The following is a 19991-nucleotide window of genomic DNA, read 5'->3' on the forward strand; positions in this document are numbered from 1 at the left end:
TAAGACTTTTTTTATGACTAAATTTGGTAATGGGAGAGTAAAAATATTTTTAAAACGTACACTGTTCAAACTAGGCTGCTTAGCGTTTGGGATGTGGCTTTTAATGATGAGACCTTTTTTGTAATCAGGCTCTCAAAAAGTATATAACAATTTGGATATAGATTTATCGGCCAACATATCGGTTATCGGCTTTCAAAAATAAAGAATAATCGGTTATCGGTCAAAATTTTCATATCGGTGCATCCCTAATATATATATATATAGTCAAGTGAAAAAGAAATAACACCCTGTTGAATTCCATGGTTTTCCATATCAGAACATAAAAAAAATCATCTGGTCCTTAACCTCAGATGAATAAAAACATGACGTATCACACCGGATCACTATTTATTTAGCAAAAATAAACCCAACATGGAAAAGCGTTCCAGCCGTTCTGTTGTAGTGTCTTTCATTGTATGAACAAAAAATACTGAGGTGTTTCTCAAATGATCTTCTTTTATGTTCTATAGTTCATGTTAGGCCGTTATAGCCTAAACGTTTATGTGTATAAAATGTTATGTTTAATCAAATTAAATATTTCTAAAGCTACTTTTTGTAATGTCTACTTCATGCTTTTCTTATTTAACACAATATTGGCTTTAAAGGGGACATCGGATGCCCATTTTCCATAAGTTGGTACGCTTCTTTAGGGTCTTCATGAAATGTCTAACAAATTCCTCAATGGTCATGTAAAACAACACTCTTTCTACCTTGTCAAAAACAGCTCTGTTCACAGCGACCCATTCCGGTGCATGTGTCGTTAAATGATAATGAGCAACTGCTCACCCCATCCCTCTCTTCCATGGGGCGTGTTGACATATGGCTCGGAGGTGGTTTTATTCAAATAGCTAACTATCTACATAGAAACTGGATGCAAATTGAAACTGCTCGATTTTTCTTAATATTTTAAAAAGCGCATTTTAAATTGCAAATCGTAAAAAACACTCTGATGTGTCAAGCCATCAGAACCGAACCAAACCAAAAGCCATGGTTAAAAAAAACAAAAACCACGATATGCATTTATCTGTGGGTTTACTGTATTGTTGCATCCCTAGTAGCTACTGTAGCTCCAACAGTAGAGTTTGGGACTAGCAATGCCAAGGTTAATGATTTGATTCCCAGGGAATGCACGAATTAAAAAAAATCTAAAGCTAAATGCAATGCTAGTCATATACCAAATGCATAAATGCTTAAATGTAATGAAGAGAGGGAGACAGAGCTGTTAAAAGACATACCTTGAGGCTTGACTCGTAGTCTGTGTTGACTTTAAACATCAGGCCAAGCCGCAGATGGATCTCCTTGGTTCTTGAGAAACTAGGGTCAATGTAAAGCACCTCCTGAAACGCCTTAATCGCCCTGTGGAAGACAAGAAACAGCAAAAGAAATCTCAAGGAAGGGACAAACTAATTTATGTATACAATGCGACTAATAATTAATGATTAACTTATAATTAACAATCAAAAAAATATCTGAAATTAAAATGTGAAGTATGATTTGAAGCAACAAATAGCAAAACTGCCTGGAGCATGAGCTTCAAAAGGAAAAGCTATCAGCAGAAGCATCATTGCAATGGAAATACTAGTGAAACACTCAAGCTTCATGGTCGACCCTGTTGTAAGCCATCTACCTCTATTACATATGTATATATGACATTCAGATTTATAAAAGACAGAGTAACACACACACATTGAATATTACACACAATCTCCACCTCTGACAGAGATTGCAACACGTGGTCGGCTCACAGCAGTGGGTTTTGCTTGCTTATACAATGTTCACTCAGAAAAACAGAGGGTGTTTTTGCAGAGCAACGGCCCACTGAACTCAATGGCCCCAATCCCCCTCCTATTCCCTTCCCTCCAAACAGTCTTTTCTGCTCTCTCTGCAGAGCACTGCAGTGTGCGAGAGCTCTGCATAACAGAACGCAAAGATTTATCATAATTTTTTAATTCCCTGTAAATCACATAACTCTCACAAGAGCCAAAGCTATATGAGTTCATTAGATCAATTAGCATGATGACTGGCATAATAATTCAATTCATTTTAATTCAACATTTATTATGAGTTTTGCGGGCTGGTCGCGAATTTCCACAGATTTATCAATATTTCTTGTTTCTTTTCTCAAATACTCACCATCTCATCTTTTAATTTCGAAGAGGATTATAAATGTTTACTTTCTTGTCATTCACTTTTAACCCCTGTTTCTACATCTCTTACTGTGGTAAAAAAAGAAAAAAAAAGAAAAAAAAGCTAATAACCATATACATTTTTACTTGCCAAAACGACAGATAGTATTGTTAGCCTAACCCTACTTATTTTATAGAAATATCGTATCTCATGGGTTTCAGTCTTTATCTCTCGTCACATTCAATTTTAACACAGTTTGTGCTTGTTAGACAAAATAGGGCACGTCAAGTTTATTTGTGAGTCTTGGGGAACATGAAAGATATTGTTACCACAAATTAAGAATTCGTTCTCACGACTTATTACATAATTTTAGTTGAATCATAGGCTCACTAGGGAACAAATTAATGAAATGGATCACACTGATTTTTATCGATGACTGCAGTGTTACTATTTTAATTATATGCATATAATTCATGACCGTTTTTAAAAACATTTTAATTGAGTAGGCTAAATATCTTTTGTTATCCTCACAGTGCGTCAGTTATGCAGTAATGATTGCGGGGCAAATTAATTGTCATTTTAATTTAATAATAAAAGCAACTTACTAATAATAGGCCTAATAAAAATAAGAATGTAACAGGCCTACATTAATGCCAGATCCTCTTAATATTGCCAATATCTCTGGCTATCGTTGATACAAGATTGTCATCTTTCGAGGCACCCCAGCAAGAGGAGGTTATCACAGGGCAGACAGCACGTTGCCTGTTACGCCGTTTGGGCTGTCTTGTTGAGTGCAGTGGCACTGAGAACATTATATTTCACACTTTAAGCTCTTTTATTTTCCAAATATAATAGGATTGATTAGTCCAACATATCGTTCAGTTTGTAATGCGTACCGAAACACAAGCCTTGTACCGAATGGTTCAATAGGTTACACCCCTAATATATAATAATAGTAATAATTCATTACAGTTATATAGTGCTTTTCTAGGCACTCAAAGCGCTTTACATTGTCAGGGGGTATCTCCTCATCCACCACCAGTGTGCAGCATCCACCTGGATGATGCGACGGCAGCCTTAGTGCGCCAGAACGCCCACCACACACCAGCTTATTGGTGGAGAGGAGACAGAGTGATGAAGCGAATTAGCAGATATGGGGATTGTTAGGAGGCCATGATGATCAGAGGCCAATGGGCAAATTTGGCCAGGATGCCGAGGTCACACCTCTACTCTTTTCGAAAGACATCCTGGAATTTTTAATGACCACAGAGAGCCAGGACCTCGGTTTAACGTATCATCCGAAGGACGGTGCTTGTTGACAGTATAGTGTAACTATACTGGGGCATTAGGACCCACACAGACCACAGTATATAGTACATATATAGATATTGTATCCATTTTTTCAGCATGACACAGGTATTCAATTACACTCTCCCCTCAGCTCAACATCCAATATAAATGTCTCGCTCATGCTGAAAATATAATTTGCTTTTCTGACCATTTACAGGTGTCAGTTGCTTAGGAATATTGGGAAAAAACATGAAGATATGAGACAAGAGATGGACTCTGACCTGTTCCCAATATTTGATGTTCAAAGACTTTTAATGTGATCCAAACTTTAAAAGTACATTAAAATAGAAACAATACAAAGCATATTTTGTACATTGTGAATTATTTGCGCAATAGAATTCCATCACTCACAGGCCTAACGACTCGCTCGCTTCTTTGTGTCTGCTGCAAGTGTTTTGCACATTCACACGTACCCCAAAACTACGCATCTTGCTTAATCAACCATCAATTCGTTTTACTGATTAAATTATTATCGACAATTAATCAATTGTCGATTTGTTAGTAAAGTCCCAATGCTGGTTAATTTTGTTTCCAATTGCAAATATTCAGCATCAAGCATCAACATCCCACTCACTTGTTCTGCTATGACCACTTACACAACACACAAACCAAAAATCTAAGCAAGTCAGGACAACTGATTTGCTAAGAGTACCGGAAGCCAGTAAACTAAATTTCATAAGTTATATGTAGTCCAAAACCCATGACACAACCAACCCAGCACGTAACCACATAGCTAATCAAAAAACAGTTGCTTTCTCCATCTCAAAACTCCACAAATAGAAAAATGAAAGGCAAGTAAGATTACTTTAACCACAAACTTTAGGATCACAAACTATAAACAAAATCCGGCCAGATCATCTTATTATAGTATGGAAAATAATTACATATCTGCCATCTACATATGCATCTCTCTGTCTCTCAACCTCTCTGGCCTTGAAGATCACAGAATGAGTGCAATTGGCATGGGAGTGGACTAGAATGAGCGAAAGAATGAGAGAGAGACAGAGAGTGAAAATGGGAAGCATGTCATCTCAGTTTCCTGCTTGGGAATTGAAAGGCACAGCCTTTACCTCATCATTTACTAGCAAGCAAGAATCCATGACTGGGTCACATGCTCTAAAATCACTGCACACTGAAATTAATGATTTAAGTTACAGACAATAGGATTACTTGACCTACAGGACAAAAACGTGACAAAGATGTTTAGACTTTCAAGGAGTAATCGAGTCAAGGACCTGAAAGCTATATGGGACCATAAAAAAACAGAACAAATCAGAATGCTCCAGGTTGAATAATAGTTACACTACATCAACAGCATCTGTGACATTGTACATCACCATAGGAAAAAAACCATGCCTTTACACTAACTCACAAAAGAAGTCTATGGGGAAAGACAATATCCCAGAAAAAGTTCAATTATACAGTTTTAAAAGTACAAACCTTAACTTCACAAAACGTAATATCATATGCTTTAGCATGACACTATGTAACAGAATTGCAAGCCAACCTTAACCTGTGCAATGATATCAACTATATCCATTAAGTACATTTTTACATGGCGCAAACACTAATCAAAAGGACGATTTAAAAAAGGATTTCTTAAAAAAAATAAATAAATAAACATTTCACAATTAATGTAAGCGCTTTAACAAATACGAGCTTGTCATCTGTGCTTTCAACCCCAACTACCTAAAACGGCAGCATATATTTTCATACCAAATGTTGAACGATGCAGATGGTTTATTTCTAACAGCTATCAACACGTCATTCCTTTTTAATCGAATATACACATCAATGTACTTCTATATATGCCAAGTTAAAGCAAATATTCTTGCCACTTGAGCAAGCTGAAGATATCTACAGAGCATGTCTGAGGCATACCCTTACAAAACCAACATGGTATGCCTACCTTCTCAGTCCAGAATGGGCATCTGAGGGGGTGTGCTGCACTGCCCTAAGACAAGGAAAGAGGGGACCTCCAGTAGTAAATATCACAACATACCATCTGTACATTTATTTGCCAAATCAATACCAATATCCTATCAAATGTCATATGTTATACATAATATATAAAATTGACCTTAAACTACTGGGGAGGGAAAAAAAGTTAACTGATTCATGAATGAGAGAATGTGATGCTTTTCCCATAATCCTTTTAAGACCCAACCACCATTCAGTGACGGAACAAGATTACCAGCTGAACTAGGCCTGTCGCAATAATCAATATATCGATTTATCGCGCAATATATGTACATGACCTCAATCATTTTTGGTGACGCAAAATATCGCCCATTATATTTACATTATGTTTTGTACATTCCACTTGCGCCTGTGTCTTTTGCAGCTTCTCGTACATAACGTGGTGTAGTCATGAGGTGCTAGTTCAAATTTAAAAAATGCTTCTACAAAAAGTTTCATCTGCAGATACGGTCTTGTTTAGGGGTCTGTGCCTTTGTGCATACGGACATCTGACTGCTAAGTAGTGATTGTGTTTTTCAACAATAGTGTGCACCCTTAATTTACAGAGAAAAGGTCAGGGAAAAATCTGTAGATGGAAAAATCTTTGTGCATTTTTCTTTTTTTCTACAGAAAATGTTTATTTACTATTTATTCACGTTTAAGCTATCGAATATTTTGATACTTAATTTCCATGATCTAAATATTCTTAAAAATTAAAAGTTTGTTGTCATATGGAAGTGTGTAGGCCTTCTTGCATTTTTATGCTGTTACATTATGATTATATATTCAGTGGCATAAAATGGTCTTTAAAATGACAATAATATCGCTTATCGCAATTATTTCTGGGGCAATAAATCGCACAACAAAAAGTTATCGTGACAGGCCTAAGCTAAACACAATATTGGTCTTCGGCAGATCTTGAATGTTAAATGTAATCTGATGTAACCTGACTAGAGACAATATAAGTAAATCCTTATGAATCCTCAATATTTGAAAAAACCTGTGTAAACTAGTAAAGACAACTACACTGACCACAAACATGAGACATTAAAAAAAAAACTAATTTAAGAAAACTAAAAAAAAACTATATATATATATACACAGTGTTACAGTGACCAATTATCCCAAGCTCTGTGTGAACACTGAGAGACATATTGTACAGAGCCCATGTGTAATAAATATTGCGTATTTTAAACAAATCTGACCCAGTTTTATTACTTGGTTGAGACAAAACAACAAATTTTAACTCCTAGTTAAAGGGGTCATATGATGCGATTTCAAGTTTTCCTTTCTCTTTGGAGTGTTACAAGCTGATTGTGCATAGATAAGATCCCTAAGTTGCAAAGACTAAAGTCTCAAAACCAAAGAGATATTCTTTAACAAAGTTAATACATTGAACACAAATCAAATGGATGTCTTTATCGCATCTTGCAGTATTTAATCACCTAGTGCCTGAGAGTTGCATTTTTAAGCTTCTAATGAAACAAGTGAGGACTGAGAAGGTCACAAACTGTGAATGAATCAAGTGATGTCCATTATCATTGTTTATCCATATGCAATATCAAAGAACAACAGAGATTTAAAAGAGAATTTCACAATGTTTATTAAATGCATTTGCACCAAAGTATCTGTCTATTTGTCAACATTGTTGCCACTTCTCCAGCAATGTTTTCTGCTTGTGCTTTGCTGCTGTAGCCAGCACTGCCAACTAGCGTTTTGTCTGTATACTTGTAGAACGATGCAGACACAAATACAGAGTTAGGAACACAAACAATCATGCTGTAGGTTAATCATAACGGGCCCTTTGACGTGAACCAAACTCAGATCACCTCCTGAAACTAAGTTTGTGTATCATGTACAAACTGAAAGCCACTCTGAAAACAGCCCACTTACACAAACACTTGTATTTTAGTAGACTATAAACAAAAGGAGAATGAAGAGCCCCTTTACTTTGAACCACACAGTGCATGCAGACCATATATTTAATTGCCAACATTTTGTGGTTTAATCACATCTTGCAACAACAATTTTAATTCAATTAATTGCTCAGCCATACTTAACACAAACCAAACAAGAGATACTGTCTCCAAAATAACACTTCTGTAATTCATTGACAGAAAATAGACAAAAAAATAATGCACATACTTTCTGCAGACTTTAGCAACAAAAAAAAATTATAGACTGAATGTAAAAAATGAAATAATTTTTAAAAAGACAAACAAGGAGGATAACAAAATACAGAATTTCTAATTAGTCTGTAAGCTGAGAAAGCATCAACATCACACTTCAGGTCATGAAAAATGCTATTAGGGATGCTATTTCAACAATGTTATGTTACAGATTTAAAAAAAAAAGAAAAGAAAAAGAAACCAGATGGAATGCATGAGAAAACAAATGCATTACAGAACACATAGTAAGTGTACTTACCAGTGAAAAGCATTGTAATGGAAGTAAACCAAACCAAGGCCATATAAAAAGGCAGCATTCTGGAAAAAAGAGAAGATGAGAATTAGAAACATTATGAGAAGAAACTATTCATCAATTCATCATAGTTGAATTAAACAGCAAATTGACTTTCTAATAAAGGATGGCACCGTAAGAACGAGTAGGGCTGGTTTACTCTCACAGCAGGTCTGACACATCTGTGCTCAGCAGGGGACAGAAACGTCTGTGGCTAATGAGCACGTGTTAAACTAAAAAAGTGCCAAAGTCTTCATCTCCCGCAACCACAAAAGGTTATATTTACATAACGGAATGTGCAAGACAATATGGATCAATGAAACATTATCAAGTCTGAACCACTTATCTGTGCTCAGAGGCAAAGCGTGACTCAAACTGAAAGCCACTGTGGCTTGTCTTCCCCACAAATGCACTTCCGTAAGATGATGAAACAAGATGGTTACTTGACGAAGTGAATAATTTAAGAATTAAACTAGGACTGGGCCGTATGGTTAAACAAATAAAAACCCCAGTCACCTATTTTCATAGAAACAACCGCTCATTGTTTTCACTTTCAGTCAATAACAATTTATATTTCAGTCTGTTGCATTTTAACCAGAGTAGAACTACAGGAAAAAATAGTGTAGATATAGTAAGAGAAAGTTTTACATTTGCATTTTTATGTGACAGATATTTGAATTCAAAGTACACATTTTATCAGTTCATGCATTCCAATGCACTCAAATGACATGACTGTCTTGAAAGTGCAAACCAGGTTTCACATTTTAGATGAATGCGGCTCTATTCAAATGTGATCACAAAGTCTACAATGACATGAGCTTTCAATGACCAGCATGACAGTATACGCTACTTATTTACAATCTAAAAAGGATGGCTGTCTCGCAAGACCTCGGACAGCAGTGTGAAGTAGGACAGGCACAGAATAAAGAATGCCAGAGAAGCACTGACTGCAAAGCGCATGGTGCATCACTCTGACAGGCTGACAGTACTGCACACGGGCCGCTCATCACACCTGCACAAATCACACACAGCTGTCTGACTGCTGAGACAGCACCCTTTAACCCTTTCAGCACAGAGACAAATTTAGAACATGCCCTCACTCTCAGAGCAAAAAAATAAATCCTACACAAGGAAAGGGGGAGGGGAGGGGTTACATAAGCTTTGCAGAAAATATGAAATCTTCAGCTTCCACAGCTGCAGCCTAAAATGTTTCCATTGGCAAATTTTCCATTCAGGCATCCAAACTAAATAGTGCCAATGCAAAAATTTTATTTGTAGTTAGAAACTACCCAATAACTCACAAAAAACATTTAGTCTATCTGTGCTGGAAATCAGTTTCTATTAGCCGTACGCGGAGGATTAGTGCCTGATATGTGAGAGATGACACTTCTATAGTCGACAGCCGTATCTGCAGTCAAAAACACGGTGAAAGTTTACTCTGCTATGGAACTTTCACAGCCAAAAACGTTATTCTTGCTCAAGGAGAGAACAGTGTCTGGAACCCAGAACTGTCAGAGGCCATTACTGACACTCCCACAGTATCTCATTTCACATTCAAAAACTCTCTAACAGACAGCTACACCTAGCTAGACACATCAAACTGAATTTCTTTCACTAATAATGGACACCTGGAATTACATCTGTTACAGGCGATCCAAACACAAGTAGCCATACTGCAAATGTTCCATTGAGTCTTGTGCATGTACATTTGTTTAGTTCTTAATGTATCATTATTGCTTAGCAGACTTTAATCATTGCGTCAAAACAAGGGTTTTAAACTTACACCACCTTTTGATATTGTCTGTAGGCGCGTTTCCATTACCCTTCAAATCACGCAAATTGAAATTGCGAATTGAAAATACACCTAATGGAAATGCGTCAATTTCGCAAAAACGCCCATATATCGCAAAAAAGCTTTTACGCTCGCATGAGGTAGATTTTCAGGCAATGCTAAAAAGTAATAATTCGCAAAACTGCAATGGAAACGGCTTTTTCGAATTTACAGGTCACATGGCGTATGTAAAAAAAGTCATATGATCATTCTTCAATGTACTATAACCTCCAAGAAACACTTCATACGTGGCCGCTCTCCAGTATAAGGGGCTTTCCTACCATTAATGCTTAGACAATTTACACTGCACATGTCTGCGGTGCAGTGTGGCTCTGATACGGCCACTGAAACTGATTGTGGCCACAATGCTTGTGTTTATTCCAGTATCCAGCTGCGCCATGCACGTTTCTAAAGTGGCTCTCGGTGATGCTTCTGTAAAGATACTCCTCCTTTGAATAAATATAGCCAAAATCCGTCAATATCCCACCAAAATCCGTTGCCATGACTTATCGCGAGAGGCAAAATGTTACGTTTTAGTCGCATAACATTGGTTAATGGAAACGCCGTCATTTTGCAATACTTTATCGACATTTATAAAATATCGCCAACGTTTTGCACAAATCTGTAATCTGTTCAGTTCCAAACCTGCTTCAACACAACCTGCTTCAACACAACTGTCTGTGATTATAAAGTGTCCATAAGGATTTTAATTGGCTGGTTCAGTTGTGTTTGATCAGAGTGGAGCTGAACTTTGCAGGAAGGTAGATCTCTAGGAATTGGATTGGCCACCACTGCATTAGACACATGCAATGTTACCACATGCATCCAACGACCACCTCTGAAAGTGGGTGTGATCGTAACACAATGAATTCCCAAAACACACTGGACCCGGTTAACACTTGCATTTAGCACTGTCTAGCCTACATGTCAGGATGGCTTTAACAACAAGCGTAAATGGTGAAAGTGCACAATCAATAAGAATCAAGCAACTCTCACCTTCCAGTAGTCTGACTGTAAACTGTAGTATCTCTGGTATGCAGATAATGCTGAGAAGAAAACAAAAGAAACAGATTAAGTGACATTTTTAATGACAATAAAAAAAATATTCCTTAAGTCAGAACTCACCTTTAGGATAATCTTCCAGTAAAAGGTTGAAGTGACCTAACTGGCAAAACGCCTCTGGCTCCACTTTCCCTTCAGCTTTTAAGATGTAGACGTCATAGCAGCGAACAGCCTGTGAAGCAAACAGTGAATGTGAAACAAGTCAGAACGCCCACTTGGAGAAATCAATCAGTTTGTCTTGAACTTGGTAAATAATTTTCCAGGAAAAAACAATTGTGACTGTTACATATATTTTTCAATCAACTTTTACCATGATCATATTTACCATAAGATACTCTAAAGGTGCTGATATATGATGGAAAGAGATCTTCGTACTTCTAATGTATATAACCCATGTATCTCAGCACTCACCAAGCATTATGAAATATTTTGTACCCTAATGTCTGCATTATATAACATGTTGCCTAATTAAACAGCAGTCATACGCTAGTTCAAAAGTTTGCGGTCAAATTTTCTTGAATGAAATGAATACTTTTATTTAGCAAGGACACATTCAATTGATCAAAAGTGACAGTAAGGGCATTTTTAACATCACAAAATACTCTTAAATAAACGTTGTTGTTTAGAACTTTATATGCATCAAAAAAAACTTTATAGTTTCCACAAAAATATTGAAGAGCTCAACTGTTTTCAGCATTGATTATAACAAATGTATTTTCCATCAAAAAGGCACAGCCCTGCTGAAAATAAGAGACTTCTTTCAAAAACATAATGCAAAGCAAACCCTATACTTTTGAACTTATATGCTTTATAAAACATGTTACATTTACTTAAATACATCTAACAATCTTAACTCTAAATTAAATGCGGCAAATGAATTACTAATGCACCATTAAAGATTTATTTTAACTGCTTTGTTAGAATGCTGGAGACAAAGCAACATTAAAGTACATAAGGAGCCATCATTGTAAATATACTAATGCAGCATCCAATAACCAACCAGTAGTCTTGTTTGCTTGTCTCCTGTCAGGGCGCTTTAAAGCTTTGAAACACCTACAAGGTCACCCGAGTTGAAGGTCACAGAAAAGGTTAAATGCACTGGTTATTTTCTATGACAAAAGAAGTTCAGAACACTGAGATATTTACTCTGTATTCTTGTCTGTGTTTTGAATTATTTCACTTGGTGTGTTAAATTGATAAAACATGCAATAGGGCTGCAGATTCATGAAGTTGCAACATATACAAGTTAAACATTCAGACTGACCAATGCAAACTGTGATGTATTGAATAATCGGTGCTTGTTTACGAAGCTCAATGTGAGAACTCAGTTCATTTAAATAATAAACACAACATTGCTAAATATCTTGCACAAACATTTTCTTTTTAGACAATATCTAGAAACCAAAATAACTTGAGAATATTTTAGCCAATAATCTCAGTGCTAAACATTAATACGTGTTCTAATTAAACTTAAAATGAAGCGCTCATTTAACCGCTGCGTTCACAAGGTCTTTAAAGAGGTGCTGGCTGTATCTGGGACACTGATCGTTTTGACAGACGTGGCTAGCTTGTGGGAACAGTTGCACAGCAGCAGACAGACAGCATGCAGCGCTCACCGACAGCACAACAGCACTAGCGAAGTGATTGAGGGATGCACACGTCAATTTCTAAATGAATCGTCTCATTCTTGTCAGAACAACCACAACCTCAAAATGTCTGGCCCATGGCAGAGATGGTAATTAAACATTCCACCTGTATATCTCCTAGGAAATAAATAAAGATAACGGTAACTATATAGTATCCACACCAGTGCACAATAATGTTCTGTTTATTAGAACCCAGCACATTAAAGTGCAAAAAACTGCAATTTAAATGCTTAAGCTCCTGTTAGATTCTGTTAGGCCATCGATGTTTTTAGCATTCATCTGCTGGAAATAATTGTTCTGAACGTGATCTCAATTACATTGCCCTTGTGTTGTCATTATAGCTGTGGTGTGGACTTCTCTATTCTCAAAGTATTAAGAGCCATTCACAGCAAGGACGATAACTAACTTTTAAGGTTTAAAAATATTCGTGATTATATAAGAATAGCAAAGTCCACACCACAGCTATAACAATAAGAACACAGAGGAATGATAGCTTTGGAATCACTCTGATTGTATTTTTTTCCCCAACTGACGAACGATAAAAATACTGACAACTAATCACAATCCACCCAACTTTAAAGAGCTTGAGCACTTAAAGACGATAAACTAGAGCTAGAGCTTATAATATACAGAATATTATTGTCCATAGGTGTGGATGCAAATATAGCCGTCTAGTTATCTTTCTTGGTGTAATCAGGCCTATAGAATGATTTTTAAAACCATTACTATTATAGTTATCGTTCTTGGTATGAACAGTCACTATTTTTTAAGCTGCATCAATTATTTACGGCATTTCTTGTGGCCAATTAATATAAATGTCTATGAACAATAATTCCAACCTATTAATCAAATTATCTTACAGTATGGTTGTGTCTACAAGCTAACATCTACACTTTGGATTGAAAAAACAAACAAACTTTAAGTGCATGGACTTTTATCATCTTTATCACTTTACTGCAGTTCATGCTTCCTTCAAGGGTCCTGCAATATGACAATGAATTTTTAAAAACACAAATATGTTTCCCCTATGTTGTAAACAACAGCCATATGTATAAATAAAACAATTCAAGTGACAAAATATACAGCACTGCAACAAACGCTGCTTGCAAATGCAACCTAGCAAAGTCAACTTGCTTGTCTATATGACAAACGAAGTACTCAAATCTGCAAAATGCAATGTTAAACCACACACAAGTTCTCGTAAGCAGCTTGATTACTTTACTGAAACCCTGAATGTTGAGATAGGACTGAAAAGAGCCCAGTAGCATTCAAATGACTAGCATAATGCTAACCATCTAACATGTAGCCACTGCCGGGCAAACCACTGGGATCAGAGCTTTTAACCTTCCCAGTTCATCTTGAAACACTACAACAGCCTACAGACTGGTCTAAGGTCGGCAAATAAATTCAATAATTCACAGCTTTGGCCTAACCGAGTATTAACAGCTCGGCTAGCTAAACTTATACACTGGGAGTATTTATCATCATCAAACGACAGATGCACCTTGTGGCTCAATAAAAAGCTATTAAGACACATTTCTCTATAATTAAGACCATTAATTAAATCAAGCAACCTTCGCCTGTTTAACTGATATTCAAACGGATGCAAACGAATAAAAACAACACCCTCATTACCCTCAACTCTTCATTACAGCGCCGCACTGACAATGGGTGAACGAGGTCATAATAGGCGAAAATGGCTTCATATAAAATAGCATTTCTTCTCAAAGTCTACCTGCGGTTTACATGCGCAAGACCTCGACAAAGCAAGCACCCAAACTAATATAACACTGTTTAATAACTTTCAAAGCAGACCAATATTTAAAATAATCACTGCAGGGAGCAACTACAGCAGATCCCCATCACTGACATGCATTTTGCAGCCTATATAGTCAATTTCATTTGTATAGCACTTTTCACTCACGATACTCAAATCAGTTTAACGAAAAGTCAATATTTTCAATATCCTAATATCTCCATCGCATTTAGCAGATTAGAGCTTGGCGATCATATAGTTTCAATTTGCGACGATAAACAATCACGCAGTTTTGCTATATAGTATTTATTGCTTTAAATCAGTATACTGCGTGTAAGCGAGTGAAGTCGCCTGTAACTTTTACTGTATCGTTTAAGTATATCATTAATAGTACAATATGAATTTAATACCGCGTATATAGTGTCTTTTTGCGTTTTATAGAATGTATAAATATCGGTTTACAGCATTATAAAAGTGTAACGCACACTGCATTATTTTGTACAATGCAATGCTTGTCTGTGCACTGTGTACATATTCTGACTGTGTATTGCTGCTGATGAATAAAGTATATGTATGTCCATACAGACTCCCTTTAGTGTCATTGCATACTGTGTTGTATCAATACTACGCATTTTTTTATTTTGTGCAACACGAGTATATTTGCAGAGTGATGTTATATGATTATCAGTTATGTGTCTGTCTGTCTCCAGACCTCCATCAGTGTCATACACTCGTACCTTTAACAGCAAGGCCTTCGTTCTGGCGCCATCTTCATGAAGCCTCTGAAATCCAAATAGTGTGCTGCAAATAGAGGACAACACAGGCGGTTCCGTGTTACTTTACCTGCACCGCATTCATTTGCACCGCATTAACATGCGGGGAACGCTCATAAAAATGCACGGAGGGTCATCGGTGCAAGTAAAGGGGCTTTAACTGACCTGTCTACGCTGGCTAAGCGCTCCCTTTCTTGCGGCGTAAGCTTCGGAAAGTCCTCCTCGGTTTCACTCGCTTTTCCCGCCGCCATTTTCTTTTCCTCATCACCAGCAGCAGCAGCAGCAGCGCGAGCTACAGCGGGCACTGACACTCCGCACGATTTCATAGACAAAAAACTCCAGCGAAAATATTTACGCACCGCAAGCCGAGCACCTTTTGGCGAAGATCTAGACGCAAAAAAAAGAATAGACGGAAAATAATTTCCTCTGAACACCCCCTTTTTCACATGGTCCTCGACATAAATGAGTCGCAGGTACACCAAAAATGCACGCAGAATGAGCAATGCAGGATTCAACGGTAAATTATTATTTAGTAATATCTCAAACTTCCCCCTAGTCGCCAGCTCAAACTTGTTATAATTGTGTCACTCAAGCGAACCCACGCCGCCGCCGTCGGAACGCCTTCTCTGTGGTTTTGGCCAATGGCTGCTTTCGGTTGTGGACCACGTGATCGGCCTTGTCTTGGGATCCTTTTTTCATATAAACTTTCAAAGGGGGAGGGTAAATAACAAACCCCTCAACTTTACTCCGCATCTTCGCCTGCTGCGATTGGCTCAGCTGGATTTATTATGATTACGTAACACCAACATAAAACGCGTGATTGGTTCAAGCGTCTGTCTGTTTGAAAACGTAGGGTTTTGAGGATGTAAGGAAAACGTTGCCTGATTTCTGCAATTATTATACAGTTAGAGTTGCATGAGTCAGTATGATTTTCATTCCTCCAGATTATGTGGTTAAGTGTAATACAAGGCAGATCAGAGCAAATATCTTCTTTCTTTCGTTTCTTACACTAGTTGTTGGAGATCTCTCTAACGTTACAGCTTTCAAAATGTTAAGCAAAGAAAAAGAAAGAAAGGAATAATTCTTTATCTTCTTTTTACTCCCTGCTTAACTATTATTATTATACAGTTAGAGTTGCATGAGTCAGTATGATTTTCATTCCTCCAGATTATGTGGTTAAGTGTAATACAAGGCAGATCAGAGCAAATATCTTCTTTCTTTCGTTTCTTACACTAGTTGGAGATCTCTCTAACGTTACAGCTTTCAAAATGTTAAGCAAAGAAAAAGAAAGAAAGGAATAATTCTTTATCTTCTTTTTACTCCCTGCTTAACTATTATTATTATTATTAATGTTTGTTATACAACTAATATAGTGTTTCTTATATGAAATTAAGCCAGCTTCCGACGGTATGTGTAAAGACCTCTGATACTGTAGGTAAACAATATTTAAAACACTTGAAACAATTTGTAAACTATTTTGTGAATAACACATAGAAGCGATCGTCTGAGTCCGTGGACATACCAAAAATTCCAAAGAAGAAGAAGTGGATCGTGATCGCACGTAAATTGCGCAGGAGTTTGCGTAGAGCTGCGGCGCTGTGAACGGAGCAGCATAAAATGGCGGATCGCGGTGAAGGTAAATACATTTGCCAACCGAGCATTTGAATAAATAGTCGTGGTTGACAACGTGTTTCTTTAATCATACAGGTTATGTGCAATGAGATTCCAAGTGTTTCCAATGTAGTAGAGCAGCATAATCGATTATTATGTCGGCAGACTGTACAGATATCATGTGCTAAATCTCGGGAAATTACCTCATACTGTTTTAATCCTCATTCATGTCTTTGTAACTGCATGTCGGTGAAAAAAATCAATAGTCTTGGTTGACAACGTGTTTCTTTAATCATACAGGTTATGTGCAATGAGATTCCAAGTGTTTCCAATGTAGTAGAGCAGCATAATAATCGATTATTATGTCGGCAGACTGTACAGATATCATGTGCTAAATCTCGGGAAATTACCTCATACTGTTTTAATCCTCATTCATGTCTTTGTAACTGCATGTCGGTGAAAAAAATCCAAATATCGTCTATAATGTCTTGCTCTCAGGTTCGATATTTCAGAATAAGGTGCGAAAGTGAGGTTGGTGACCTTATTATCAGTGGTATACCTAATAAAAGGTTCATGCTATTTTTCAACTTTGTTTTTTTAATCAGATCATAAAGAGGTTAGTCTAAAATGTAAAATAATGCCAAACAGGTTGTCGACCCACAATTGGTTCTTGGGTGGATATACACGAATAATCTCAATACCAATTGTTTACCAATGCTAAACGTCCTCCTAATGAATTATATGAAGGTGTATTTTCACTTGCATCAAAGCTTTGTGATTACTTCATGTATAATAACAGTTACTTTTGTTTTCAGATGTAGATGCAGAGAGTGAAGATGAGTTGTGTGAGGTGGTTAACATCACAGATTATGCCAGGAGGCATCAATGGTGGAGTCGTGTTTTTGGGAACAGTACAGGACCCATTGCAGAAAAGTACTCTGTGGCTTCACAAATCATGATGGGTGGAGTGACAGGATGGTTAGTGTTAATATCGATTAAGAAACCTAAGCTATGTCATATGTGCTGTAGTCTTTGATTGGTCGACTTCAATTTTCTATTCTACATGTATGAAATAACTGCATTAATGCATAATAATACGTGCATTAATTGCTTAAAATCTCTGTCCTTCTAGGTGTGCTGGTTATCTTTTTCAGAGAGTTGGAAAAATTGTGGCTACTGCTGTTGGAGGGGGATTTCTTTTGCTACAAGTATGGATTATTAAAATGCTTGCATCATATGTCATAGCCATTGTTAAAGGAATAGTTTACTTAAAAATGAAAAATTGCTAAATGTTTGCTCACTCTCAGGCCATCCATGTAGCCTAGATGTGCTTGGGAGAAATGTAGCATTTCATCACTTGCTCACCAATGAATCCTATGTTGTTGGCTGGCGTCAGAATGAGAGTTCAAACAGCTGATAAAACATCACAATAATCCACAACACGACTTTTAACTTCAAACAGATCCTTCTGGCTAAAATACAAGCCCTCTATCCATAATATTGCTTTCTCATTCTGACGGCACCCATTCACTGCAGATAATCCATTGTTAAACAAGTGATGTAATGCTAAATTTCTCCAAATATGTTCCAATGATTGTTTCTCAAACTCATTGGATGGCCTGAGGGTGAGTACATTTTCAGCAGATTTGCAGTTTTGAGTGAAATCTTACTTTTCTCATTTCAGATTGCCAACCACAGTGGCTATGTGCAGGTTGACTGGGGGAAAGTGGAAAAGGATGTCAATAAAGCTAAAAAGCATTTGAAGAAAAAGGCAAACAAAGCAGCCCCTGAGCTCAATTCCTTTATAGAAGAAGTGGGTATTCTTTCATACATTCATCATAACTTCATATAACAGTCTACTAGCTATTTTGCGCTCCCACAATTCTATAAAGCATTTTGTGTTATTATTTAGTGTGTGCACAAAACACTTTAGAAAGTTGTTACTCTATCCTACATTCTGTAAGTGGTGTATTTTTCCTATACAGTCGACAGAATTTGTGAAGAGGAATATTGTTATCTCGGGTGGATTTGTTGGAGGATTTCTGCTGGGCCTGGCATCCTAAATGAAACCTGGATCTACTTTATTGCCACTGATATAAGTAGTTTGCACATTAATATTCTCCCTTATCTCTGTATCGCAGCGATACAAAACTGAAACTTGATGTATTGTCTGAAGCAGTCAGTGCAGTGGACGTTTGCTGAACTGTTGTTCTAAATATATTCCTCTAAAATGTTGTTTTTAACTGTACATAGCTTAATCATTCCGATGAAGAGAGAGATATTGTGCCAATAACTTTATTAAAAAATTGGTGGTAGTTTTGTCATTTTTTATATTATTTTACCTACCCTTAATCATAAAGACATCAACATGAAGTCTGTTACATATGTACAACTAAAGTGTTTCTTAATTGTATTTTGTTTTTGACAATACATTATTCGAGGTAGTTGTAATAATTTGCTTAATATTTACTTGTCCAGAGGCATGTATTGTTTTTTGAGTGCTTTACTTTGTGATGGATATTTTTAATATACAGAATAACCCACCAATAACATGTTTGTGGAAATACTAAACATTGTCTTTCTGGTTATTTACGGTCTATTCATGTTGTTTTGTTTTTTACAAGGAAAAAAAAACTTACCGAAGGTTTAGAAACATCTTGATATATTTTATTGCAGACAAAAGCATGGACTAATTTAAATGCTGTTTTAAAAAAAATAATAAATAAATTTTGTACAGGGTAAGTACATTTATGAGTATTTGGCCACCCAGTCAATAATCATAGATCATGCAGTTTACAGTAACATAATAACTTGGCTGAAGTGATTCGGAAGTAGGTTCTACTGTATGTTCATCAAAAATACTTTGTTAAAATAATATTTTATTAATTATTTCTGACCGTCTTATTTATTTATCAATCAATGCATGTTAAGCGTTATGAGAAACAGAGAGATATTCAAACCTGGCCAAAATACAAACTTCTTGAACTTCTGTCTTTTAAACGAAAACACATTGGAATAATGCAAACCGTTTCTGTCACGTGATCTGCCTTTCGTTGCCTACCAATGATATTTGCAAACAAGTTGTTACCTTAGAAACCGGTTCCTCTGGTGTCCTGGACGGAGAAAATCCTAAATTATCGCTTGCTACTAATAATGGCGTTACCAATGTTGCCTGCAAATTCAGTCAATAGAAATGCAAGCGATATTAAAATTATTTGTATAAATGTTTTGTCTGTGTTGAGGGAAAATAGCTTTTTTCCACATAGTGAGGTAGACAAGTGGGGGCGTGTTAGAACGAGCTGTTTTGGGGGGGGGCGTGGCAGAGTCTTAACTTTGATAAAGAATATCTCTTTGGTTTTGAGACTTTAGTCTTTGCA

General features: G+C 36.7%; 2 protein-coding genes across 2 annotated transcripts in view; one reads left to right on the top strand and one right to left on the bottom strand.

Moving 5' to 3' along the window:
* The window catches only part of LOC107595870 (lysine-specific demethylase 6A-like), a 41710-nt gene extending 25924 nt beyond the window's left edge, over window positions 1–15786 (bottom strand). Inside the window, exons 1-7 of the mRNA XM_016286456.1 lie at window positions 15169–15786; window positions 14968–15031; window positions 10892–11000; window positions 10763–10812; window positions 7903–7961; window positions 5426–5470; window positions 1275–1395 (exon numbers count right to left, since the gene is read on the bottom strand). Of these exons, the coding sequence (XP_016141942.1) occupies window positions 1275–1395; window positions 5426–5470; window positions 7903–7961; window positions 10763–10812; window positions 10892–11000; window positions 14968–15031; window positions 15169–15329 (609 nt within the window). The 5' untranslated portion in view covers window positions 15330–15786. The remainder of the gene's footprint in view (window positions 1–1274; window positions 1396–5425; window positions 5471–7902; window positions 7962–10762; window positions 10813–10891; window positions 11001–14967; window positions 15032–15168) is intronic.
* Window positions 15787–16505: 719 nt separating this feature from the next.
* Window positions 16506–19302, top strand: LOC107595886 (FUN14 domain-containing protein 1-like). Its single transcript, XM_016286470.1, has 5 exons — window positions 16506–16639; window positions 17430–17592; window positions 17747–17822; window positions 18299–18427; window positions 18600–19302. Exons 1-5 carry the CDS (start codon window positions 16621–16623, stop codon window positions 18675–18677), a joined length of 465 nt encoding a protein of 154 aa, XP_016141956.1. The 5' UTR covers window positions 16506–16620; the 3' UTR covers window positions 18678–19302.
* The last annotated feature ends 689 nt before the right edge of the window (window positions 19303–19991 follow it).

This window comes from Sinocyclocheilus grahami, unplaced genomic scaffold (assembly GCF_001515645.1).
Source record: "Sinocyclocheilus grahami isolate Dianchi unplaced genomic scaffold, SAMN03320097.WGS_v1.1 scaffold209.1, whole genome shotgun sequence".
In the NCBI taxonomy this organism is placed as follows: Eukaryota; Metazoa; Chordata; class Actinopteri; order Cypriniformes; family Cyprinidae; genus Sinocyclocheilus; species Sinocyclocheilus grahami.

Excerpts from the sequence above, each read along its gene's own strand:
- LOC107595886 (XM_016286470.1), top strand. Across the intron at positions 17,593-17,746 it reads ATGGGTGGAGTGACAGGATG|GTGTGCTGGTTATCTTTTTC; the intron begins GTTAGTGTTAAT and ends CTGTCCTTCTAG. Across the intron at positions 18,428-18,599 it reads TCAATTCCTTTATAGAAGAA|TCGACAGAATTTGTGAAGAG; the intron begins GTGGGTATTCTT and ends TTTCCTATACAG.